This window comes from Muntiacus reevesi, chromosome 4, assembly GCF_963930625.1.
Source record: "Muntiacus reevesi chromosome 4, mMunRee1.1, whole genome shotgun sequence".
In the NCBI taxonomy this organism is placed as follows: Eukaryota; Metazoa; Chordata; class Mammalia; order Artiodactyla; family Cervidae; genus Muntiacus; species Muntiacus reevesi.
In genome coordinates, this window is record NC_089252.1 from 146,888,049 (window position 1) to 146,912,502 (window position 24,454).

Below are 24,454 nucleotides of genomic sequence, written 5' to 3' on the forward strand. Positions count from 1 at the left end.
CGACAATGACCCAGCACAGCCAAAAAATAAATACATAAAATTATTTTAAAAAGAGAGGAAAAAAAAAAATAAAAAGAGAGGAATAACACCCCAAGTTACTTTCTAGCCCACTAATGTCTTATTTATTTTTTCTCATTGCAGTTATTACTTTTCAAATAGTAACTTATTTACTGTTTACTTGTAGATTGTTGGTCTTCTCCCAAAAGAATACTTGATCCTTGTAAGCAAAGACCTTGTCTGTGTTGTTCACTGCTGTATTCTAAGTACCTGGAAGGGTGACTGGGACATGGTGGTTGTTTGATAAATATTTGTTGACGGATGCATGAACAATGCCAATTAACAACCTCAGGCTGTGGTGAATATTAAATAAGATGACAGTGCAATGCTCTTGGTATAAAGTAAAGCTCTCTCTAAATTTAGGTGTTTTCTTTCCTCTTTTTCTTCCCTCACCTTCTGTATCCACACCTTCGGCAAGCAATTGAGCTTAACTTCAACCTCAAAACATACCCCAAATTCTCTGAATGAAATTCATTCATCACTATCACTCTAGTCAAGCCACTCTCACCCCTTACATGGTCTACAAATAACAGTCTCCTGGCTGATCTTCCTGTTTGTTCCACTTATCCTGTTTCTCTCAAACCCCAATCCATGCTCAACCATCAGAAAGATCTTTTAGAAACACAATTCAGATCATGTCATGCCCCAATTTACTTAATAACACCATCAACAGCCATCACCAGCAGCTTTCTAGGTATTTAGAATTAGCACAAACTACTTTACACGGGCTAGCACCTGCAATTCTCTTAGACTTCATCTACTTTAGCCTAACTGGCTTTCTCTCTCTCTTTTCTGGATTTTAACAAACTTATTTCCATCCTAGTGCTGGTGTATTCTTGTCTGAATCTTTAGCTAGCGGGCTCCTTACTGTCATTTGAACTTCAGCTTAAATGGGGCTTCTCTTGAAATGAAAAGTCACTAATTTGTGTTACTAATGACTAATCCAGTCATTTCTGATCACAGTCCCCCCCCTTTATTTTTATCTATTTGGCTGGGCAGGGTCTTAATTGCCGCATGTGGGATCTTAGTATCTTTTTTTTTTTTTTTTTTTTTTTTTTGGGATCTTAGTATCTTGACCATGGATTGAACCCCTGCCCTCTGCATTGGGACCAAAGAGTACTCTGCATTGGACCACCTGGAAGTCCCTTGTAACACTACTTTTTTTTGTTGCACTTAATATTACCTAACATTTACTTATGTTTGTTTCTTCCCAACTGAATTTTAAGCTTGTGAACTCACAGACCTTATCTATTGTGTTCATCACTCTATCTTCAAAGATAGAGCAATAACTACAACAATAGTATATGCTTAATAAATATTTGTTGAATAAATGCTTTGATTGTGATAACGATAACAGCTAAACCTCAGAGAACTTGGCCACAAATTCTAACAATTTTTCAAGGAATAAGAATCGCAGTTCCGAAGTTAGATCCTAGAAGACTACAGAAACCTGACAATAAAATATCTGGGGCTAAAGTTTGGAGGGGGATATATTACAACTTTGGCCTTTTTTCCCTACCCAAGGACTCCGGAGATCTTGCAGAAGGGAGACCTAGAGTCTTTTGACCATAAGTTCCAGCCCAGCCACAACGCTTTTCCATCCACGATTCTTTGCAGCCACTATTGCTAGATTTCAAACGCGCAAACACCTCTAGGACCCCGGGTTCCTTTCTGTTTCTTTATGAATGAACCGGGTCTAGTGTGCGCATGCGCAACTCCTTTTTCTCCCGCTCCACGTGAGGCCCGCCCTTCCCTCCTGCTAACGGCTCCGCCCCTATCCTTTCTAATGGACCAATGGCGAGCGGCCTGGGGGGCGGAGCCCTGAGCGGCGCGGCAGTGTAGTTCTCCGGTCGCCCGGCTCCCTCGCCTTAGTCTTGCTGTGTTGTGATCACGTGGCCAGCTCCGGGCGCGGCGCTTGTTTTGGTTTCCCTCTAGCTTGCCCCTGGCAGCTTCAGAGTGAGCGACTTTCCTGTGCCGGTTGCCACACCTGCCTGCACTGAGACTTTCTCTTCTTGGGGCTCTCTCAGCTCCAAGTTCTGCAAGCCCCTCGGGGCCGGCTCCTGCCATGCCGTTAGTTCGCTACAGGAAGGTGGTCATCCTCGGATACCGTTCTGTAGGTGAGTCTCCGTCTAGGGCAGTGCACCGATGCACCGCGGCTTTGTGGCCAGAGGAGGCGCACTGCCGCGGGAAGGCGACCCAGGGAGAAATGGTGGCATCCTTAGAACCAGCTTGTAGAGCGAGGACTGAAAGGTTGGAGTGGGAAAGGCTGGGGTGGTGGTAGTGTTCAAGGCGGCAGGAAGCTGGAGCATGGAAGAGTTAACATGGGCTCACTGCTTGAACACCACAGTGGTCCTCAGCGTTCGTTACTCTGGGGGCTGGAGGTGGGGGCAGGATTTGATGGCGGGGGCGCGGTCTGGGTGGGGCAAGTCTCAGGTGTCGGATGCAAGGCTGACTGAATCCTGGGGAATCCGGATCCTCCCAGGAATGGGGTGGGGAAAGACAGCAGGAAAGGCTTCCTGCGTCGCTACTGTATGCATCCGGTGGCCAAGGTGCAGAGACCTGGGGCGAAAAGAGGGTGAAGGAGTCTAAGGGAAAGCATTGCATGGGGCATTCACAGGCTAGGATGCTAATTCGGGGTTTCCTTTAGTCCAGGGCCACAGCCCGAAAGGACAGAGGAAATGAATGTGGATGGGTGATTTGGCTACAATTACCTCTGCTTCCCACAGGGAAGACATCTTTAGCACATCAATTTGTGGAGGGCGAGTTCCTGGAAGACTATGATCCTACAGTGGAGAATAGTGAGTAAATTTCTCCCCTTGGGGTGGGGTAGGGAGGGCTTGGGTGCCCCACCCAAGGCCACACTTTGGGATTTTTCGGGTGCCAAAGGGATGATTTAATTAGATATTTAATCTCTTCTCTATCAGTCCTGTTCTGTGAGTGGAGCTAGATTGTGCATTTTCCAAGATACTGAGTCCAGGATAGTGCATGTGTAGACAATAAGAAGCCTAACATTGTATCTTAAGTTTCCTGGAGAGCTCCTTGAACCTGGCCCATCTGTGTTAATATATAGGGACACAGATTGCTCACCCTACAAGGCACCTCACAGTCAAGTTTTCTTTTCTTTTCAGCTTACAGCAAGATAGTGACTGTTGGCAAAGATGAGTTTCACCTACACCTGGTGGACACAGCAGGGCAGGTACCAGTTTGGGGTAGGGTGTCTAAATGTGGCAGTTCAGTTCTGGGAGATGAAGTCTGGTAGCCTCTGAGGCTCGTCTGTAAAGCAGTATGAAAAGAAAAGCATTTTAGCAGTATTTTAGTGTGCAGTGCTGTTTGGAGCTACTCTATAAATAACTTGTCGGATAGAAGTGACTGGAGTGCGGAGTGCCACAGGGAGGGTCCCCAGGATGCAGCCCACCAAACTTGGCTATCTGAGTCTTGTGAATCAAGGTATTGATGTTTCTGTTTCTCGTCAGGATGAGTACAGCATTCTGCCCTATTCATTCATCATTGGGGTCCATGGTTATGTGCTTGTGTATTCTGTCACCTCTCTGCATAGGTAAGTGACCAAGGTTGAGAGTGGGGGACTTGGGAGGACCTGAGGGCTGTCCCAGAATAAAACTGTAAGATTCTTTTCTTATGTTTAAAGCTTCCAAGTCATTGAGAGTCTGTACCAAAAACTACATGAAGGCCACGGGAAAACCCGGTACATGGCACGGGGGATAAAGACATAGTGTGGACACCAGGCAAGAGGGAGGGCAGAGGGGAGTACTGATCCAAATTAAGGAGGAAGCTGGGACGTAGATCCTATCTGGTTTGATGGGGATTTGTCCAGCTATGATGTGAAGGAGGTGGGGTCCATGGGGAACAGAGGGGATTCTGTTGTAACTGCTGTTTCCTCCCAGGTTGCCGGTGGTGCTGGTGGGAAACAAGGCCGATCTCTCTCCAGACAGGTACGGAAAACTCTGTAGCTTAAGGCAAAGGAAAGTGAGCTGGTCTAGAAATAAGTCAGGCTCTTGTCCTGGCTCTGCCACTGATTGGAACCAGTCATTTTACCTCTTCGTTTCTAACTTGAAGATTAAGACAAAATGATCCTTCTATCTCAAAGGCTATAATTCCATATTTCAAGCCTCAATCCTAGACTCCTTTTGTTTTCTTGTATTTTCTCCCCCAAATCTTCTCCCAAACCTTGGAATGAGATGAGTCAGAGGAAGTCTAGTTTCTGTAAAGATTTTTTCAGAGAACATGGGGCCCACTGCTGTTCTTCATTTTCATGTCCTGAATTTGCTTCTAGGGAGGTCCAGGCTGTTGAGGGGAAGAAGCTGGCAGCATCCTGGGGTGCAACATTTATGGAGTCATCTGCTCGAAATAATCAGGTACTGGGCCTGAAGAGAAGGAAGATGTTGGGGGTAGCAGCGTTTTTCTTTTCATGCCACTGCTTGGTGGTGGGGATGGTGGGGGAGTGGGGCATTCACCTGAGAGTTGGGTGGTATTGGCAGTGAACTCAACCAATTTTTTTTGCCCTGAATCCTTATCCCTTGCAGCTGACTCAAGGCATTTTCACCAAAGTCATCCAGGAGATTGCCCGGGTGGAGAATTCATATGGGCAAGAGCGCCGCTGCCATCTCATGTGAGCCCGGAGATGAGCCCTTGAGCAAGGGGCAGCTGCCTTGATTCTGCCCCTGGTACTTTCCAAGCTCCAGTGTGGGCTTGTGGGGGCACCCTCAGGACTTCACGGGTTTGTTTGGTTGCCAGCTGTGTTCCTGACCCTCTAGGTACACAGTGAGGTACCCTCATGTTTGCACACTTACCCAGGTTCCAGTGGCCTGGTTGTCCATGTTTACAAAGAGGCAAGGATGTCTCATGGGCACTGTCCTCTAGCTCTGTTTTTGCTAAATAAATGAACTGTGATAACCTATGGGGTTGGGATATGAGTCCTGGGCATTGTTTATTCAGGACCCAGTCTCCTCTGTAGGTTCTGGGTGTTGGCTGGGTGAGGGGAGCTGGGGACTCCTGAAGCGGAGCTGGCTCCCAGGAGTGACAATGTAAATATGCAAATAAACTGAGAAATCTTTTTGTAATTGACTTCTCTGTGTCTGGGGAGCACTCAGGGCCAGTATCTTCTTTTCTCAGGAGTGATGACTGTGGCCTTTGGTAGAGAATCAAGGTTTTTACTCCTCCAACCTTGTTCCTATTCCTTACCCCTCATTCATTCGGGACCATCACCCTAAAACTTAACTACTTATCTTTCCAAACTCTTTTCTACCCTGTTCTCCCATACAGGTAACCAACTGACTGCCACTCCCATCCAAATTTGCAGGCTCGCACAACCCCCTTAACTACAGAAACATCGCCCTCTAGTGGCCAGCTGCCACATGCCGCCCTCCTTTCCCTCCTGGGGCCTTGGGATTTGTTGGAACACAGATTTAGATTCCTAACGATCTAAGAACTGTGAAGTAGTGTGAAGGCAGGGACTAAAGTGTTGTGAAGATTTTAACTTTTTAAGAGAGTTGAATAAAGGAAGAAATAATGCCCCGATCAACCCCCACTCCCTGCCCCTCATCTCCCCAAGTGCCTTTCATTAAAATGGATGTTGTTTGCTTTTTTCATACCTTTCACACTTTTGAAGTTGTGTTACCTTTTCCAGGTGTCAAAGGCTATTGCTTCTGTTCTTACTGACCCACCACCTCAGTAGGAGGATGGGTTCAGCTAGGAAAGTTTGGTCCTAACTGCCTTTACTCCCACCCCTTCCCCAGCAGCCCTAGGTCCTAAGTGGCCTAATACCTCCTCCAACAACTTATAAGGGTGACCTGAATGGTATCCTTCATAGGAAAGGCATAGAGTTCTGCCAACTGGAAGAGCCTAAGGTCCTCTGTCAATGCACTTAGTTGGGAAAAATGGACAAAATCTGGGTGTGATTTTTAGCTATGACCTTGTTATTGCCTGGCTCCAGGCTAGGTGGGCTTATAATTGAGGTTGACGGTCTGTCATGCTTGTTTTTAAAAGTCCTGCCAGCAGCTTTTGCATCTCTGATATAGAATCTAAAAAGAAATAAGGGCTGCAGAGAAAAGCATATTCCAAAGAGCAATCTCTTAGGGGCTCAGGAATCTCTTTAGGGTTCTCATCGCCCTCTCTCCTTACACTTTATGCACGTAGGTCTTTATGCACATCAGACCTGGAATTCTCATTACAGGTATCTATACTATTGTTATGTCCATGAGGTTTGAAATGGAATAACAAATATCAGGTTTTTGAGAGGCATATCAAACAATCTCAAAGCCTGATAGTAGTAACGAATAGTGGTTAATGGCTGGGTTAAAAGAGTTACTCTTCCACTTAACTGTGTGACCCTGGGAAGACACTTAAACTCTCTGAGCCTCTGAACCTCTCTTAGTTTCTCATTTTTTAAGTGTAGTTAAACCTTCCTCATAGGATTGAGGTAAGAATAAAACCAAGGTGATATATGAAATGCTTAGCATAGGTCCTCATACATAATAAACCCTTAAAAGATGGCTATTGTGTATTATTTGAGGTTTTTCTGGTGAGGGTCTGCCTCCCAGCCTCTGGGTGCAGAAAGTAGGGACAGGCCTTCCATTTACAGGTGAGGAGTTACTGCTGGACTTTTTTGCTGAATTAGACCTGAATGGTCAGTGCAGAGCATATGTCAGTGTCTGGTTAGCCAAGACATACCTAGTCCTGATCTTTTCTATGATTCTGGCCGGTAGGCATTTAGCTCTGCACTGTCTAATATAAAAGCTACAAGTCATATTGCTATTTAGCTTTAAACATTTATAAAATTAAAAGTTCCTCAGTTGCACGACTTACTTTTCAAAGTACCCAATAGCTACATGTGACTAAGCAACATGAGTGTATAGGGCATTTCTATCATTGCAGAAAATTCTATTGGACAGCACTGTAAAGCCCTTCCTACAAAACCAGCCCTGCACCTGGTTTGCCTGTGTCTTTCTCCACATATTAAAATAAAAATAAAAAATTTAAAAATATATACACATACACACATCCTAGGACAAACATGGCCATTGGCTTGCATTACGGCAAGGCTCAACTTCTCACTAGATGTGGTTTGTTGAACAAGTTTATGTATTTTAGTGTCACTCTCTTCATCTGTAATATAGACATAATTCCACATTAATTCATAGCGAGGTGAGGAATAACTAAGAATATATTAAGTACCCAGCGCATTTGTTGATTTGTCTCCTGTCTATCCCGTGGGTAGAGTTAATGCAGAGAAGTCATTCCAACCCTTTCTCATCCAGACTAATTGGTTGGGGGGGGGGGGGCGGGGGTCCCTGCAAGATGTTTTGGGATCTTGCGTAGAATAACAGTACTCTGGCCAGGTAGCAAGGCTACAAGTTACATGCCCTGTTTACTGAAAACGGCGTGGTGGGGGGGGGGGGGGGGTGGAGGGTGCTGGGGAGCACAGGCCCTGAAGATTCGGAAAGAAGGGCTGGGGCTGGGAGCACCCGGGAAAGGAGGGGAAACTCTGTATTTCTGTTTTGACAGGGGAGGTGATTGTGGAGGCACTAACAGTCCCCTTTCCTCTCGAGGGGGGTTGAGAGCCAGAAGGAACGACTAGGGACTCGTTCCGCTTTCCTTTAGGCCCCCGAACGTGGCAGGAACCCACCCTTTGCAGCGCCAGGCGCCGTGCCTCACTTTCTCCATTTGCGGACTCCAGTTCCCAGGATGCAGAGCAGCGGCCAATCTCCAGGCTCTTCTTCCATCCCCCTCCCGGGAAAGATTGCTCCTGGCCAAGGCAAGGGGTAGTTAAGAGTTTCAGGGGCCGATAACTCCAGTGAAACGGAATTAGAAAGTGCCCAGAGTCCTAGTTTCACTAGCCTGGTGGTAAAGGAGGCAGTTCCAGGGCCGGGGCGAAGAGGAGGGGGGCTTCATTCCCACGTGTCTGCACAGCGGCCGGCCCGGCGCAGTCGGGGTTAACCTGTGGCGGAGGGATCCCGCTGCGTGTGCGTAGAACTGCAGAGTCACAGCCTTTCCTCCGAGAGGACCGGATCCCTCCGCCGCTCCGCTCCAACACAAAATAGGGCCGCGTCTTCTCCTTTCTCCCCTTCTGGAGTGGGGTTCCCCGGGCAAAAGGGCCACCCGGATCTCGCGTCGGAGGCTTCCTGAATCTCCACGACCGCTGCCGAGATCTCGGGCCAGGAAATAGCCCCTTCGCAGGAACCACCCTACCGGCCGAACAGGAGGCGGAGGGGGGGGAGGCGGAGCGGCGCCGCGCTGCACTACTTTCCTCTCCGGTTGCAAATGGCTGCCTCGTTCCCCACTTTCCGCTCAGTTTCCTGACCCCCCGGCGCCGGGAGCCGGGGTTGGGCCATGCACCTCTAGGCCCCCCGCGATCACAGCCAGCCGGGGGTCGAGGGGGTGCCGCCGATCAGAGCCGGCCAGGCCGGGGGCGGGGCAGCTCCCGAGGCCAGAGGGGAAGGGAGGCGAGCGCAGGGCCTGGAGCGGCCGGAGGGGAGCGGGCAGAGGGCTCGCACCGCCCGCCCCTTCCTCTTCCTCGCCCACCTACCCTCCTCCCTTCCCCGGGGGGAGCAGAAGGTGGGGGGCTCGAGGCCGCCGAGGAAGAGTGCTCAGGGTCGAGGAGCCCAGCGCTGGGTGTGTGTCAGGTTCAGCCCTGCGGCCCCGCCGGCTCTGTGTCGCCGTAGCTCGCGCGGCCCCGGGGCGCCGGCCCGAGGGGGAGAGGGGCTCGGCGCTCCTGCGAGGGTCTCACGTTCCATCCGGGCCCGGCGCGGCGGCGCGGCATTCCTTCCGGGCTGCTGGGGAGGCGCCTCGACGTTCCATCTGGAGAGCCTCGACGTTCCGCCCGAGCCCGGCGCGGGCGGCCGGGGCGCTGGCCCGGCCCTAGGACTGAGAGGCCGCCCGGCGACGCGGATGCGGAGCCTGCTCGCCCAAGATCAAAGCCACCGGTGCTCTCTTTGTGTCCGCTCGGGATTCGCCGCCCTGGGGCTGTCCATGGAAACCTAAACTGCTGGAACCCGAGGCAGAGAACCCTTCTTCGGCTTCTTGCTTTTTTTTGAGGGGGGGGAGGGTGGCCACTCCGACCTGGATTTACCGTTCTTGGCCCCCTTAAGCCCCCCCGTGCGGGGGGCGGCTGTGATCGCTCTGGCGGTTGGAGGTCGGGGAGCGGCCCGGGCTCTGGCCATGTTCTCGGATGAGGATTTCTGGATCGCCCTGTGAAGAGGTGAGTGAAGTCCGCCCGGCCAGGGCCCAGAAAGGGTTGGACTGGGGGCATAGCCAGATGGACTATCTTGGCCCGAGCTGGCCTGTAGGTTGGAGAAAGGGGTGCCAGAGCTGAGGAGGGTTCCTTTGGCAGGGTCTGTCAAGGGAACCTGAGCCAGTCGCCAGAGAAGAACCGAGGCCTGGTGTCCTGGGGTGTGCCTCTTTAAAGACTGGGGGGGGTTCAGGGAACCACGGGAGTTTGGGAACCTGGCCAGAAAGTCTCTCTGCCTGTTTATTTTTGTGTTGGGGGGAGCTCTACTAAACCAGGACCCAAGCCCTGATGCCAGCACCAGTCCCAGTCAGCTGCTTCTCCTTCAGGGTTCCTTGTGGGCCTTGGGAATAGAACAACTTGGGAGCGGGGGTAGGGTGCCACTGCCAGGTCAGACTTAGTGCCAGGTTGGACTTTAAGGTTGTTCTTGCTCATCCGGGCACCCAGAGCAGTCTCTGGGAGACTCCAGGAATCCTGATTCCTGCACTAGGCCTTATTTCACCGTGCACGGGGCAGAGTGTGTGGAAACTGACTATTGTGATGAAGGAGGTGGCTGGGGCAAGAAGGAGGCGGGGCTGGGGGCAGCTCTGGCCTTGCTGGTCAACTTTAAACTACCCTTGCCTGGCAAAGTGACCCCAGCGAGGCCTAGTGCTGTCTTAGCCTGCTTTGCCTTCCCTCCTCTTGGGATGGGCATAATCTCTAGGGGATTATAGAGGAGGCCGTTGAGATTTGCTCCCTGCGAATGTGGGCTGCAAAAAATGGCTTTTGTCTCCCTCTTTCTCTGGGCCTGGTCGCCCATAAGTCTCTGGCCAGTCCTGCAGGGCCCCTCCCAGACCTCGCCAACCTTTTTCAGTCAGGGAAATGTTAACTAGTGCTGTGATTCTGTCCCAACCCTGCAGAATAGGGTGGCCTGTACCTCTTTGGAGGAGAAATGACCTGATAGAAGCATGTCTGTGAAGCCAGTGTTTTCAGTCCTGGCAGGAGGTGTTAGGGAGAAGGGGTGTGTGTGTGTGATTGCATGCAGGGTGCAGCGTGAGCCTAATGCCTCTGGACCCTGGGCTGGGACAGCCCCTCTCACAGCTGTCATGCTGCGCAGCCAGGATTTGGCTGCTGTATTTTGCTCCCTCACTCTGTCCCCTCCAACATACAGAGGCTCGACCACTTTGAGCCTGGTCTTGGAAAGGACAGAATAGGGGTTTGCCCTTGAAAGGTTTTTGGGTGGTAATCCCGAGGCGAGAGGTGGCACAGGGGTGCTGAAATGAGGCTAGCTGTCACCCATGCTGTCTGCCCTTGCCTCCTGTGGAGGGCCTCTCTGGCTGCCTGTCCCTAAAGAACTTCCTTAAGAGACACCATTCCTTTTTGGCTGTAGCTGACCCTAGGATGACCCAGGGATAGTTTGGAGGGTCTCTGGAGCCCCTGTTGCCATTTAGGTTCTTCCCTGGAGGGCCAGCCCAAAATGGGGGTGGGGAGAGGTGTGGTTTGATTCTCAGGCTGGGAACCAGGAAGTCCTGAGTCCTACAGAAGAGCTGTTCACTCAAGGGCCTGCTTCAGCCTTTCACCTCTCCAAGCCTCCATTTCCCCTTTGGCTGGCATAATGGAGCTAAAGCTTTTGGTCTGGGATGGAGGCAGGGAGGAGAGTGGGTTGAGATGAATCCCTGCTTTCTTCCTTGCTGTCCTGGGCCTCTTCAGCCTGGGATCAAATGGACCCACCACGGTTTCACTCCCTAGATCTGTGTTTCTCTGGGATCCCTAGTTCCCTTGAGGAAGCCTGACCAGGCCTTAGCCCAGTTTAGATCCGGGGAAAAACCCTTGGTGTATATGTTTGTTTCTGGCTGTGAACGCTGGGACAGGAGAACCTGTGGTTTTTTTTTGTTTAGATCTGTTCAGGGACCTGACAACTAGCATTCAGCATTGGGGGGCAGGTGCTGGACTGCCGTGTAGGGAAATGGGACTCCTTAGAAGAGCCTCTGGATTCTCTTTGGTCCAGCTTGGAGGACACTCAACCCTTGGCTTATCTCTCATCTTCCATGATCCCATAAATGAGGCTGCAGCTTTGGAGGATGTTGGTACTGTTTCCCAAGGCTAGATGAAGGTGGTTTCTCCACCTCCCCAGGCAGAGCCAGAGTTACCAGCTTGAGAGGGCTGCGCTCGGGGGAGGGCGGAGGAATTTGTCCCTCTGGCCTTGTGTGAGGCAGTCCTCCCACCTACTGCGCTATCACTGTTGCTTTTGATTTCTTGCTGTTTGTGACTCCTTTAGCCTCAACTTGGAGAGCACAACAGTTGGAAGCTCTTGGGGGCATTTAGTGGTAAGGTACCACAAAAATTGCACATGTTTGAGAAACTTTGAAGCCTTCTGGGTGTGGTCAGGCCTTGAATGGCTGAATAGGAAGAGGAGCCTAGCTGGTGCCCTGACCTCCAACCCCTCCTTCACATAGGTGGCTTTTGGGGGGGCCCTTGACGTGCCGGAGAATCTTTTCTCTGGGCTGGCTAGATGACCACCCTGCTTTCCTTTTAGGTGTGATTATGTGAGTGACAGGTTTGGGAAAGAGATGATCTGGGAATAAAGGTAACTGGTATCAGGTGGTATTTCACATTCCCAATCTAGAATCTAATAGTGTAAAGGGAAAAATGTAAAAATTTTCCCTTCCTGTGGCATGTCTCATGAGACCCATTGCCAGTCTCTGGAAATGGAGTATTAACTCAGGGAAAGAGCACTGATAGTGTGGTTCTTAGGTAATTGATTTATGGATCCTGGGCACCTTTGAGGGTTCCCCCAGTCTCATCTGCCCCATGCGCTCAACCCCAAGTGGCTGACTGGGGTGTTTGGTGTGAGGAGAGAGGCTTGTCTTTGCAAAGGTTAGTGTGGTCCTTCTGGTTAAATAAGAGGAGGGGGAGAGGTGAGAGAGAAATTTCTCAAACTTTCATTTAGAGTTCTGTAACCTGCTCCACCTGCCCTGGGAAAATTATACTTTCTATAGTTTCTCTGCTTAAGCCCCTCCCCTTCCCTCTAAGAGTTGTTGGCACCTGTCCCTTCCTTCCTTCTTCTGTAGGACCCCTTTTCTCTTCCTCAGCTCTGTAATTCTTTACTTCTCTCTTTTTTGTACTGTGTTCATTAGTTTCCTCTGAAATTTAGGAAAATATGCCCAAAGGTGTGGATCTTGACCTTCTTAGATGTAACTTCAGTGTGTTTCATTTGGCTCTGGGATAGGCAGGCATATCTTAGAAGAGGGGACCGTTACCCCCCCACCCCCATAGTGTGTGTGGAAACCCTGCCTGACGGAAGAGGAAGGAAGCTGCTTTGCTGTGTCCTGCCCCCGTTTAGAACAGCTCCAAGTGGCTGTGTGCTTCCTGAGACTACAACTCCCAGCATGCCTAGCGTCAGGCCTGGCTACACATGCTCAGTAACTCTTAAGGCCCACTTCTGTTAACTTCTAGGGAAATCTGAGGAGGAAGGGCAGTTGGCGTTGCTAAGGGCAACGACCTGAGGCCTTCAGGCTGGGTGAGAACTTGAGCTCAGTCATGGCAGGGGCCAGGGGGTGGGCCTAAACTAGATTTAGATGGGCAGTGGGTGGGAAATGCGGAGTTTCTTCTGTTATGATTGGAATATTCTGGTTGAAACCAGTGGAGGTGGTGGAGATCCATCCATAGCTGATTTTTCGTTCCAGTAACATGGTCTACATCTTGCAAGACCCAAATTTGGTCTCCAGTAGAGGGATTTCAGCTGAACTCAGACTTCTCGGTTTATGACTACTCCTGGGTTGGCGCAGAAAGACCTCTAGGATGGTAGCTGACTTGAGAACTGAGGGAAAAGTCCAAGGGATAGGGCCTGTCAGAAGCCAAGAACTAAGATGTGAGGCAAAGGGTGGTACTAGATGTAGATTGTGGGTGCTTCTGGTTGTCCTGGGAACTCTTAAGCAGGAGGTGGGAAGTGGATCCCCTGGGAATTCAGAGTGGAAGAAGAGGATTTGTGTTTATTGGAGGGGAAATAGACTGTGGGACAAGGGTTGGGGAGAAGGATTTCCTTGTCATTAGTACAGGAGTTTGTAGGTGTGATTTTGCTCTGATTTCTATAGGTTCTAGATAACATTAGCTGCCTTCTCCTCAGGATTTGGAGGAAAGTGATGAGTGGGGAGACTTCCCAGACAAATAGATATCTCTTGGCCCTGACAGGTCTCCCCGAGAGGGCTCTGCCCAGTCGGAGAGAGGGATGGACAGCCCGAAGCCGCCTGGTGAGGATAAAGATTCGGAACCAGCAGGTGGGTAGGACAAACACTGGGTTTCTGTTCTTCCCAGGAAATCTTAGATTTCTGGTCCTAGCACAGGGACAGAAGCTAAGTCTGTCTGATAGGTAATAATTGAAGGACTTTGTTCTTTGGGACAGAAGTTGAAATGCCATCACTGTTATCCACCAAGGGTTTTGGGTAATCTCATGGGTCTGATGAGTGGACTGCTATTAAACAGAGGATAGTGGCTGATACATGTTTCTTCTCTGTTCATTCAGCTGATGGACCTGCAGCCTCCGAGGAGTCAGGTGCCACTGAGCCAGACCTTCCCAAACCACATGTTGGGGAGGTCTCTGTGCCCAGTTCTGGGGGTCCCCAGCTTCAGGAGCCTCCCCGGGACTGCAGGTAACTAGTTTGGGGAAATGAGGATATAAGGAGGTATGAAGACTTGATTTGAGCATCTGGGGCTTTCAAAGTAGAAGATTTAGGAGATGAGTGTTCGGGAAGCATAGGGGTGCCAAGTCGTGGGGTTGTTGAGGGTGCCTGTGGGCAGGACTGGCGTGGTACTGATGCTGGTGTGTTCACAGCGGGGGTCCGGTGCGGCGTTGTGCTCTCTGTAACTGCGGAGAGCCCAGTCTACATGGGCAGCGGGAGCTACGGCGCTTTGAGTTGCCATTTGACTGGCCCCGGTGTCCCGTGGTGTCCCCTGGGGGGAACCCAGGGCCCAATGAAGGAGCGCTGCCCAGTGAGGACCTATCACAGATTGGTTTCCCTGAGGGCCTGACACCTGCCCACCTGGGAGAACCTGGAGGTAAGGGAAGGAAAATGGGGTAGGGGCTAGGTGGTCCTGAACCAGGGGTCATGTTCTTGTTAACTGTTTCCCCTCTTTCCACCTATAAAGGGTCCTGCTGGGCTCACCATTGGTGCGCTGCGTGGTCGGCAGGCGTATGGGGGCAGGAGGGCCCAGAACTATGTGGTGTGGACAAGGCCATCTTCTCAGGGATCTCACAGGTGGGGTGGGGGCCAGGGGATGGCACAGGCAAAGGGCAGGGTGGGCAGGGGGCATCTTGGGGGAGAGCTGGTTCCTGGCCTGTGGCTCTGGAGAGAGCTGGCCGGTGCTGAGGCTGTGTCTCCTCTCTGGCAGCGCTGCTCCCACTGCACCAGACTTGGTGCCTCCATCCCTTGCCGCTCGCCTGGATGTTCACGTCTTTACCACTTCCCCTGTGCAACTGCCAGCGGTTCCTTCTTATCCATGAAAACACTGCAGCTGCTATGCCCAGAGCACAGTGAGGGGGCCGCACATCTGGGTGAGGAGTCCCGCCCCTTGGACAGCGGACACGTGGGGGTCCACGGCTGCTGGGGTTTTTATGCTCTGCAGAGTGCTCTGAAGCCTGTAATTACGTGCTGTCAGTCTGCCCCGTGAAAATAGGCGTGGACTCTGAGTGCAGTGGCTTTGCCCTTCTCATTTACCAGGGTCTCTGCAGCGCCCGGGTTTTCCAGGTGGCACTAGTGGTAAAGAACCCGCCTGCTAGTGCAGGAGAAGTTAGAGACGTGGGTTCAATCCCTAGTTGGGAAGATCCCCTGGAGGAGGGCATGGCAGCCCACTCCAGTATCCTTGCCTGGAGAATCCCCATGGACAGAGGAACTCTGTGGGCTACAGTCCGTGGGGTCTCAAAGAGTCGGACACGACTGAAACAATGGAGCGTACATGCACAATGCAGTGCCTAGGGCAGTGCCTGACGTATGTTAGGCAGACACTTAGAAACTGTTCATTCTGTGTCTGCGGAATGCCGGTTATGTAGACAGCACTGTGCTGAGTCCTATAAGGAACCCATAGCTGACCTGTGTCATCCTTCCCTTCCTACTGCAGAGGAGGCTCGCTGTGCAGTTTGTGAGGGGCCAGGGGAATTGTGTGACCTGTTCTTCTGTACCAGCTGTGGGCATCACTATCACGGGGCCTGTCTGGACACTGCTCTGACTGCCCGCAAGCGTGCTGGCTGGCAGTGCCCCGAATGCAAAGTGTGCCAAGCTTGCAGGTACAAGTGGGAGGGCAGGAGGGAACCTTAGGTGAAGCACGGGTCAGGGTTGAAAAGCAGGGCAGGGAGAACCCTGTCATGTGCCCCCCGCAGGAAACCTGGGAATGACTCTAAGATGTTGGTCTGTGAGACGTGTGACAAAGGATACCATACCTTCTGCCTGAAACCACCAATGGAGGAACTGCCTGCTCACTCTTGGAAGTGCAAGGTGAGTGTGCCCCAATGCTGCCCTACTCTCCCTAATTCCACCTGCTGCAGTGCCCCAGGTTTCTCTGTTGGGACACGCTCTGTGCTCTCCTCCCATCTCTGCGTCTCTGCTGTCTGACCAGTGGCCATTTTGCTTGTTCCCTTCTGCTAGGCATGCCGGGTGTGCCGGGCCTGTGGGGCAGGCTCAGCTGAGCTGAATCCCAACTCTGAGTGGTTTGAGAACTACTCGCTCTGTCACCGCTGTCACAAAGTCCCGGGAGGACAGCCTGTCAGTTCTCTTGCTGAGCAGCACCCCCCAGTCTGTAGCAGGTAAGTGGTGTGGATTGGCAGAGGTTGGGAGGGGGCCTGGGAGGTACTGAGATGGGCAGGGGTTGTGTTTAAGCAAACAGCCTTTGAGAGGAGGGCCCTCAGGTGAGCAGTACATTCCAGAGCATCCATGCCTGAGCCCTGTGTGCTCTAGAGGGGTCGGTGGGTGATGCGAGTCTGCTTCCCGTGCCCTCTGCAGATTCTCACCCCCAGAGCCTGGCGCTACCCCCACCGATGAGCCCAATACTCCGTACGTTGCGTGCCAAGGGCAGCCAAAGGGTGGACACGTGACCTCTATGCAACCCAAGGAACCGGGGCCCCTGCAATGTGAAGCCAAACCACTAGGTGAGTAGGGTTTGAGGGTTCCTGAAAGTAATCCCCTTCTATCCTGTGGCAAGGGCCAATCTCTGCTTTGCCCCAACCCTATACTTGCTGTGGGGGTGCAGCTGAGCTAGGTAGGAGCAGAGTGTGTTATGTCTGCAGGGAGAGAAGGGGCCCAACTTGAGCCCCAGTTGGAGGCCCCCCTAAATGAGGAGATGCCACTGCTGCCCCCACCTGAGGAGTCGCCCCTGTCCCCACCACCTGAGGACTCACCCACGTCCCCGCCGCCTGAGGCATCGCGCCTGTCCCCACCGCCTGAGGACTCACCCCTCTCTCCACCGCCTGAGGAGTCTCCTCTGTCTCCCCCGCCTGAGTCACCACCCTTCTCTTCCCCAGAGGACTCCCCCCCACATCCCCCACTTGATACACCCTTACCCCCACCACCTGAAGCATCACCCTTGTCCCCACCACTGGAGGAGTCTCCTCTGTCCCCTCCCCCCGAGGAATTGCCTACTTCCCCACCACCGGAAGCATCTCGCCTGTCTCCACCACCGGAAGAATCACCCATGTCTCCGCCACCTGAAGAGTCACCCATGTCTCCGCCACCTGAGGCTTCTTGTCTGTTCCCACCATTTGAGGAGTCGCCCCTGTCCCCTCCACCCGAGGAATCTCCTCTCTCCCCGCCACCTGAGGCATCACGCCTATCCCCACCACCTGAGGACTCACCCATGTCCCCACCACCTGAAGACCTGCCTATGTCCCCCCCGCCTGAGGTGTCACGCCTGTCCCCCCCGCCTGAGGAGTCTCCCCTGTCACCACCACCTGAGGAGTCTCCCACATCCCCTCCGCCTGAGGCTTCACGCCTGTCCCCTCCACCTGAGGACTCCCCTACATCCCCGCCACCTGAAGACCCGCCTGCTTCCCCACCTCCGGAGGACTTGCTCGTGTCCCTGCCGCTGGAGGAGTCACCGCTATTGCCACTGCCTGAAGAACTGCGACTCTGTCCCCGGCCCGAGGAGCCACACCTGTCCCCTCAAGCTGAGAAACCGCGCCTGTCTCCTGCGCCCCAGGAGCCGCGTCTGTCTCCCGCATCCCAGGAGCCGCATCTGTCCCCAGCACCCCAGGAGCTGTGCCTGTCTCCCGCACCTGAGGAGCCACGCCTGTCCCCTGCACCCCAGCAGCCGTGCCTGTCCCCTGCGCCCGAGGAGCCACGCCTGTCCCCCGCACCCCAGCAGCCGCACCTGTCCCCCATGCCCCAACAGCCGCACCTGTCCCCTGCGCCCGAGGAGCCACACCTGTCCCCTGTGCCCAAGGAGCTGCGCCTGTCCCCTGCACCCCAGGAGCCCCACCTGTCCCCTGCGCCTCAGGAGCTGCACCTGTCCCCCGTGCCGGAGGAGCCACTTCTATCCCTTGCATCTGAGGAACCACGTCTGTCCCCCCGGCCTGAGGAACCGCGCCTGTCCCCTCGACCTGAGGAGCCACGCCTGTCCCCCCAGCCTGAGGAACCACACCTGTCCCCTCGACCTGAAGAGCCCGCTGAGGAGCCAGGCCTGTGCCCTGCATCTGAGGAATTGCCCTTATTCCTCCCACCCAGGGAGCCACCCTTATCCCCCATGCTTGGAGAGCCGGCCCTGTCTGAGCCTGGGGAACCTCCTCTGTCCCCTCTGCCTGAGGAGCTGCCGTTGTCCCCATCTGGGGAGCCATCTTTGTCACCTCAGCTGATGCCACCAGGTAAGGGGCTGTTAGTACCCTGTTACTCTGGGACGGTCTTAACTCTTGATGGCACATCTAATCTAAGAGCCTCTCTTTTCCTCCAGATCCTCTTCCTCCTCCACTTTCACCCATCATCACAACTGTGGCCCCACCAGCCCTGTCTCCGTTGGGAGAGTTAGAGTACCCCTTTGATGCCAAAGGGGACAGTGACCCTGAATCGCCATTACCTGCCCCCATCCTGGAGACACCTATCAGCCCTCCACCAGAAGCTAACTGCACTGACCCTGAGCCTGTACCCCCTATGATCCTTCCCCCATCCCCAGGCTCCCCCATGGGACCGGCCTCTCCCATCCTGATGGAGCCTCTTCCCCCTCGTTGTTCCCCACTCCTCCAGCATTCCCTGCCTCCCTCAAGCTCACCACCTTCCCAGTGCTCTCCTGCCCTGCCACTGTCGGTTCCTTCCCCACTGAGTCCCATGGACAAGGCAGTGGAGGTCTCAGAAGAGGCTGAGCCACAGAAGATGGAGACTGAGAAAGCCCCAGAACCTGAGTGCCCAGCCTTGGAACCCAGCCCTACTAGTCCTCTTCCGTCTCCTCTGGGGAATCTTTCCTGCCCTGCACCCAGCCCTGCCCCAGCCCTGGATGACTTCTCTGGCCTGGGGGAAGATACAGCCCCTCTGGATGGAACTGACACTCCTGGTTCACAGACAGAGGCTGGACAGACCCCTGGCAGTTTGACTAGTGAACTTAAGGGTTCCCCTGTGCTCCTGGACTCTGAGGAGCTGGCCCCTGTGACCCCTATGGAGGTCTATGGCCCAGAATGCAAGCAGGCAGGGCAGGGCTCACCCTGTGAAGAGCAAGAGGAGCCACGTGCACCTGTGGCCCCGACCCCACCTACTCTCATCAAATCCGACATCGTTAATGAGATCTCCAATCTGAGCCAGGGCGATGCCAGTGCCAGTTTTCCTGGCTCAGAGCCCCTGCTGGGCTCTCCAGACCCTGAGGGGGGTGGCTCCCTGTCCATGGAGTTGGGGGTATCTACAGACGTTAGTCCAGCCCGAGATGAGGGCTCCCTGCGGCTCTGTACCGACTCGCTGCCAGAGACTGATGACTCGCTATTGTGTGATGCTGGGACAGCTATTGGAGGAGGCAAAGCCGAGGGGGACAAGGGGAGGCGGCGCAGCTCCCCGGCTCGTTCCCGCATCAAGCAGGTGAGGGGCTATCCAGCCACTGGATGTGTTTGATGTCCCGTCACTGTCAGAGGTACGGTTCTGTGTCACTCACTGATACCTTCCCACCTGACTTATTGAATCCTAGGTTCTCAGAGATCCTTGAGTTCATCTTGTTACTTTATTAAAGAGAACACCAGTAACAGAGGGGAAAGTAACTCGCCCAGGTTCTTGGTTACTCAGTCAATAGAATCGGCATTAGAAACTCAGATCTCTCAAGCCAGTTTTTTTTTCTCACTGTACAGTACCATGTTGGCCACTCTTTCTTCTTGGAAGATCAGGAGTGGTTTGGACCAGAGCTACCTACCTGTTGCTACTCTAGAGTTTGGGCTTCCTCCCTGGCCCTGACTGGGAAGCTTGAACTTTGTTACCTGCCTTCGTCTCTGGCCCTTTGTCTCTTCTCTTGCCTCTAAGCCTTTGGACCCCACCTCTTAGCCCTCTGCTTCTCCTGTAATCATCCGTTTCCCTCACTCAGGGTCGCAGCAGTAGTTTCCCAGGGAGACGCCGGCCACGTGGAGGAGCACATGGAGGACGTGGGAGAGGACGGGCCCGGCTAAAATCAACTACTTCTTCCATTGAGACTCTGGTAGTAAGGAGAGGCCTCCCATCCCCCAAACATGCTTCAGCTGGTCCCTTCAAGATTAAACACCCTTTAAATCCTGCCAGTCCCCTGCACGCTCTGCCTGCCTGCTAGCCTAGGGCCTGTCCAGCTATGTCTGTGCTCCTTCTGTCCTCTTGGCCCCCAGGCTTCTCTGAAATGTGATGTTGGGCTGAGGCCCAGTTTGGGAGCTGGGGTGTTCTTCTGCTTCTTAGTCCTGGCTCCTGGCCTTCATCTTAGCCGGGGGTTTATGCCGCCTTCCCCCAACACCAAAGAGGAAAGCAGCTTAGTGGGGGCAGATTTAGCTGCCTCACTTTGCACAACTCTCTACCTATAAGGTTGCTGATATCGATAGCTCTCCCAGCAAGGAGGAAGAAGACGATGATGATGATACCATGCAAAATACTGTGGTTCTCTTCTCCAACACAGACAAATTTGTGCTAATGCAGGTACCGTACTTGACTCAAGTAGTCGCATCTTCAGCAGTAAGACCTGGCAGACTGAACGCCAGGCTGGCATTTGGATGTATGTGTTTTGGTGGGAGGGTAAATGAGGAAAACCAGAGGCCTACTTCTCAGAATATCAGAAAATGAGCTTGACACTGAACTGGGAGTTGGGAATGTAGCAGTGAAAAAGGCAAAGATGATTTCTGCTCTATTGAAGCTCCTAGTCTAGGGAACATGAGTAATCTTGAAGCTACAGAATTTGTCGCATATGTCACTGTGATCCTGATCAGTCTTCACCCACCTTGTCTTTCACTTCTCATTACCTCTATCCACGGTAGGCTTTATCATTTCAGATTACCTGATCAGACGAGCAAGGCAGCCCAGGAAGGAGCAGGGTCCTGTGATGGCTCGCAGTGTCCTAATGCAGGGATAGGCTTTTGGTTCTCTGACTCCCTCCTGTCGGATTAGTGTCACAGTCAGTTAGGGGGACTGAGTGGTGCTAAGGATGTGAGGTGGGACACTGGGGTTTCTGTGTGTTTCCCCAGGACATGTGTGTGGTGTGTGGCAGCTTTGGTCGGGGGGCAGAGGGCCACCTCCTTGCCTGTTCCCAGTGCTCCCAGTGCTATCATCCTTACTGTGTCAACAGCAAGGTGAGTTCAGGGCCCCGGCGATCTGGTCTGGGGGATGGGGTCAGTTCTTGCTTATCCTAGGTCTCTTTCCTGGCCACTCTACTTAAAGTGGTCATTGGTCATGGAACTTGTTCATCAGTTTCCAGTGGCTGTCAAATTCATCTTGGGTAAAATGTTTTGGAAACCGTAGTGGTTTTATGGGTTTCTTTGTTGTAGATCATGACTTACTGGTATAGTTGAGTACGTTGTATAAGTTGTGGGAACTTTTCTAGTAGGAAACATGCTCTGGATATAAAATATAAAATCAGAACCAAACAGATGTCCACAAAGAGAAAGCAATGTTTTTGACTCAAGCGTGATCAGTCATTTTGGGGTTTTCATTAACATTTAGAACTTGCCCACTGCTAACATTCACCGACTTGCGGCAGTAGCAGGTTCTACATGTTCATGAAAAGCTGGGGGAAATACAACCTGGCTAGTGAAAGATCTTAACAAGACAGTGGCTGGGTGAGGCTGTTCTTTGATCAGCGGAGATCCCCGGAAGCCTGTTTAAGAGCCATTATTTTAGGGGTGAGGGTGCTCCGTGTATCCTCCCTGTGCGCAAATGAAGGTCTGGCCTGGGTCTGGGGGTCCTTCAGTCCCAGCTGTGTAAGTCCCAGCACCCTTGGAGAGGTCTGCCCTGCCCTCTGCATCACCCCCTGAGGAATTGCCGTCTTCTGCACCAGATCACCAAGGTGATGCTGCTGAAGGGCTGGCGTTGTGTGGAGTGCATCGTGTGCGAGGTGTGTGGCCAGGCCTCAGACCCCTCTCGCCTCCTGCTCTGTGATGACTGTGACATTAGCTACCACACGTACTGCCTGGACCCCCCACTGCTCACCGTGCCCAAGGGTGGCTGGAAGTGCAAGTGGTAAGGAGACTGGCAACTTCAGATGGGCCTGACATGTTAAGAGTGGGTATGATGTTGAATACATGGCCGAGGCTGGGTTTTGGAGGCCAGGCTGGTTTGGGTGCTCTGGGTAGGTTAGGTGCTGAGGGTCTGTCTTTCTGCCCCCACCAGGTGTGTGTCTTGTATGCAGTGTGGGGCCGCCTCCCCTGGCTTCCACTGTGAATGGCAGAATAGTTACACACACTGCGGGCCCTGTGCCAGCCTGGTGACCTGCCCTATCTGTCACGCCCCCTACGTGGAGGAGGACCTGCTGATCCAGTGTCGCCATTGTGAACGGTGAGGGTGCCCGTCTCCCCCAGATAGGCTCCCCCTCCCTGTTTTCAGCCTTGCGTTGTTTCCATTCTCCTCCTCCTGTCTCCTTTCTCCCAGGTGGATGCATGCCGGCTGTGAGAGCCTCTTCACAGAGGATGATGTGGAGCAGGCAGCTGATGAGGGCTTCGACTGTGTCTCCTGCCAGCCTTATGTGGTCAAGCCTGCTGGTGAGTCCCGGATGCTAGGGAGCGGGGAGGAGGGGCCAGCGCAGGGGTGCCTTGCTCTGGGCCAGGGCCTCCAGCTGTTTGTCCTTTCCACAGCGCCTGTCGCACCTCCAGAGTTGGTCCCTATGAAGGTGAAAGAGCCTGGTGAGTCACAGTAATTCTGAATGCCAGTGCCAGAGGAGACCCTTAGACACTTAGTCCAGCTCTAGTCCCCCAGTTTTATCTCATTTTTCACAGAAAAAAAGCTAAGATCCAGGGATGTTGAGTGGCCTGCCCAAGGTCACCCCATAGGTCAGTGGTGAAGTTGTGGTGACACCCAAGGACTCCAGATTCCAGACAGAATTCCATTCACCAGCCAACATGGCCTTTATACAGCCAGACTCTCATCTTCATAGAGCACAGGACCCTTTCTGAACCCTGCCTTTTTCCTTAATGAAGGAGCTCTCCCACCTCCATCCATCATGATGTGGGCACTGCCCCTGGCGTTTGGGGCATTGTGAGCTGGCATTCAGCACGGAGGGGCCCTCCTTGGTCCACACAGGCAGAGAGTATGTTTGGTGACCTGCGGGTTAATCAGGAGAGAGTCCGCCTTCAGCAGCAGCTGTCTCTCAGACCCCTCGGGTCACCGAGAGCACTCAGGCCCCAGCTGGTGCCCACCAGTGGTCTCTCCTCTATCGCCCTCAGCCTGGACTTCAGTCTGTGTGTCTCACTGCCCTTATCCCAGCTAGGGACTTAGGCCGAAACTCAGAGTCCCAGGTTCCCTGGGGCTCCATGGGGTCATGTGCTTTTCCCCTTTGTGCAGAGCCCCAGTACTTTCGCTTTGAGGGCGTGTGGCTGACAGAAACGGGCATGGCGGTGCTGCGTAACCTGACCATGTCGCCTCTGCACAAACGGCGTCAGAGGCGTGGACGGCCTGGCCTCCCAGGCGAGGCGGGGCTGGAGGGGGCTGAGCCTTCAGAGGTCCTGGGCCCTGATGACAAGAAGGACGGTGACCTGGACACGGATGAGCTGCTCAAGGCTGAAGGTCAGCCTGGGGGATCTCGGGGAGTGCCAGAGTTCTGGGAGAATACCTGTGAGAGTTGAGTGTTGGGTCAGGCAGCGTTGTCACTCCCAGTCACCCTTGAGCCACTGTGGATCTTGTCCGATGGCTCTGTGACAGGGGACTCAGCTCTCTGTTCTTTTTTTTGTCTCAGTTGTGTCTTCGTTGCTGCACGCGAACTTTCTCTAGTTGATGTGAGTGGGGGCTACTCTAGTTGCAGTAGACAGGCTTCTCATTGTGGTAGCTTCTCTTGTTGCGGAGCATGGGCCCTAGGGTGCACAGGTTTTAGTAGTTGTGGCTCACAGGCTTAGTTGCCCCTTGGTGTGTGGAATCTTCCTAGACCAGGAATCAAACCCATGTCCCCTGCATTGGCAGGCAGATTCTTAACCACTGGACCATCTGGGAAGTCCCCACTTCTCTGTTCCTAGCTGACAGGATGACAGGGTTTTAAAAGGGTCCATGCTTCTGACCTGTCTCCATCTCTTCTGTCCCCATACACAGGTAGTATGGAGCACATGGAATGCGAAATTAAACTGGAGGGTCCTGTCAGCCCTGATGGAGAACCTGGCAAAGAGGAGACTGAGGAAAGCAAAAAACGCAAACGCAAACCCTATCGGCCTGGTGAGGCCCTGGGATGTGGGTGGGGTGGTGAGGGGCAGCTTACCAGGTCCCTAGCAGCTTCTCAGCCTCAGCTCTGCCTCCTTACAGGCATTGGTGGTTTCATGGTGCGACAGCGGAAATCCCACACACGTGTGAAAAAAGGGCCTGCTGCACAGGCGGAGGTGTTGAGTGGGGATGGGCAGCCCGACGAGGGTGAGACGGGTGAGGGCTCCAGTGGGGCCTGGGAGAAGGTGGGGCTTGCAGGACCCGTGGGACACTGCCAGGGAGGCTGGGGGCAGGGGTGCTCTCAAAGGACCCAGGAGGTAGTGGGCCCAGTTGGTGTCAGGGGAGAATAGGCAGAAAGTGTCCCCAGGCCAACCTGGGAGCA

General features: G+C 53.3%; 2 protein-coding genes across 9 annotated transcripts in view; both read left to right on the forward strand.

Annotated features, from left to right (window-relative positions):
• Nucleotides 1-1,944: 1,944 nt before the first annotated feature.
• Nucleotides 1,945-5,044, forward strand: RHEBL1 (RHEB like 1). 2 transcript variants are annotated; one of them, XM_065932134.1, is made up of 8 exons: nt 1,945-2,174; nt 2,784-2,855; nt 3,186-3,253; nt 3,531-3,613; nt 3,704-3,760; nt 3,960-4,007; nt 4,349-4,430; nt 4,599-5,044. In XM_065932134.1, exons 1-8 carry the CDS (start codon nt 2,123-2,125, stop codon nt 4,686-4,688), a joined length of 552 nt encoding a protein of 183 aa, XP_065788206.1. In that variant the 5' UTR covers nt 1,945-2,122; the 3' UTR covers nt 4,689-5,044. The 2 variants fall into 2 exon arrangements, with proteins under 2 accessions (XP_065788206.1, XP_065788207.1); XM_065932135.1 differs by lacking the exon at nt 3,704-3,760.
• A 3,107-nt stretch (nt 5,045-8,151) lies between these two features.
• The window catches only part of KMT2D (lysine methyltransferase 2D), a 39,713-nt gene continuing 23,410 nt past the window's right edge, over nt 8,152-24,454 (forward strand). For 4 of the 7 annotated variants that reach the window (XM_065934502.1, XM_065934506.1, XM_065934507.1 and 1 more), the window contains exons 1-22: nt 8,152-9,271; nt 13,469-13,554; nt 13,800-13,926; nt 14,109-14,332; nt 14,423-14,532; nt 14,666-14,828; nt 15,392-15,557; nt 15,651-15,765; nt 15,916-16,073; nt 16,270-16,415; nt 16,554-18,122; nt 18,209-19,314; nt 19,808-19,921; nt 20,269-20,379; nt 20,922-21,026; nt 21,731-21,912; nt 22,063-22,227; nt 22,321-22,430; nt 22,524-22,571; nt 23,230-23,451; nt 23,968-24,087; nt 24,175-24,288. In XM_065934502.1, the coding sequence (XP_065790574.1) occupies nt 13,506-13,554; nt 13,800-13,926; nt 14,109-14,332; nt 14,423-14,532; nt 14,666-14,828; nt 15,392-15,557; nt 15,651-15,765; nt 15,916-16,073; nt 16,270-16,415; nt 16,554-18,122; nt 18,209-19,314; nt 19,808-19,921; nt 20,269-20,379; nt 20,922-21,026; nt 21,731-21,912; nt 22,063-22,227; nt 22,321-22,430; nt 22,524-22,571; nt 23,230-23,451; nt 23,968-24,087; nt 24,175-24,288 (5,224 nt within the window). In that variant the 5' untranslated portion in view covers nt 8,152-9,271; nt 13,469-13,505. The remainder of the gene's footprint in view (nt 9,272-13,468; nt 13,555-13,799; nt 13,927-14,108; nt 14,333-14,422; nt 14,533-14,665; nt 14,829-15,391; nt 15,558-15,650; nt 15,766-15,915; nt 16,074-16,269; nt 16,416-16,553; nt 18,123-18,208; nt 19,315-19,807; nt 19,922-20,268; nt 20,380-20,921; nt 21,027-21,730; nt 21,913-22,062; nt 22,228-22,320; nt 22,431-22,523; nt 22,572-23,229; nt 23,452-23,967; nt 24,088-24,174; nt 24,289-24,454) is intronic. The other 3 variants (XM_065934504.1, XM_065934508.1, XM_065934503.1) reach the window with 2 other exon arrangements.

Excerpts from the sequence above, each read along its gene's own strand:
- RHEBL1 (XM_065932134.1), top strand. The coding sequence starts at position 2,123 with ATGCCGTTAGTTCGCTACAGGAAGGTGGTCATCCTCGGATACCGTTCT. Across the intron at positions 2,175-2,783 it reads CCTCGGATACCGTTCTGTAG|GGAAGACATCTTTAGCACAT; the intron begins GTGAGTCTCCGT and ends TGCTTCCCACAG. Across the intron at positions 3,761-3,959 it reads GAAGGCCACGGGAAAACCCG|GTTGCCGGTGGTGCTGGTGG; the intron begins GTACATGGCACG and ends GTTTCCTCCCAG.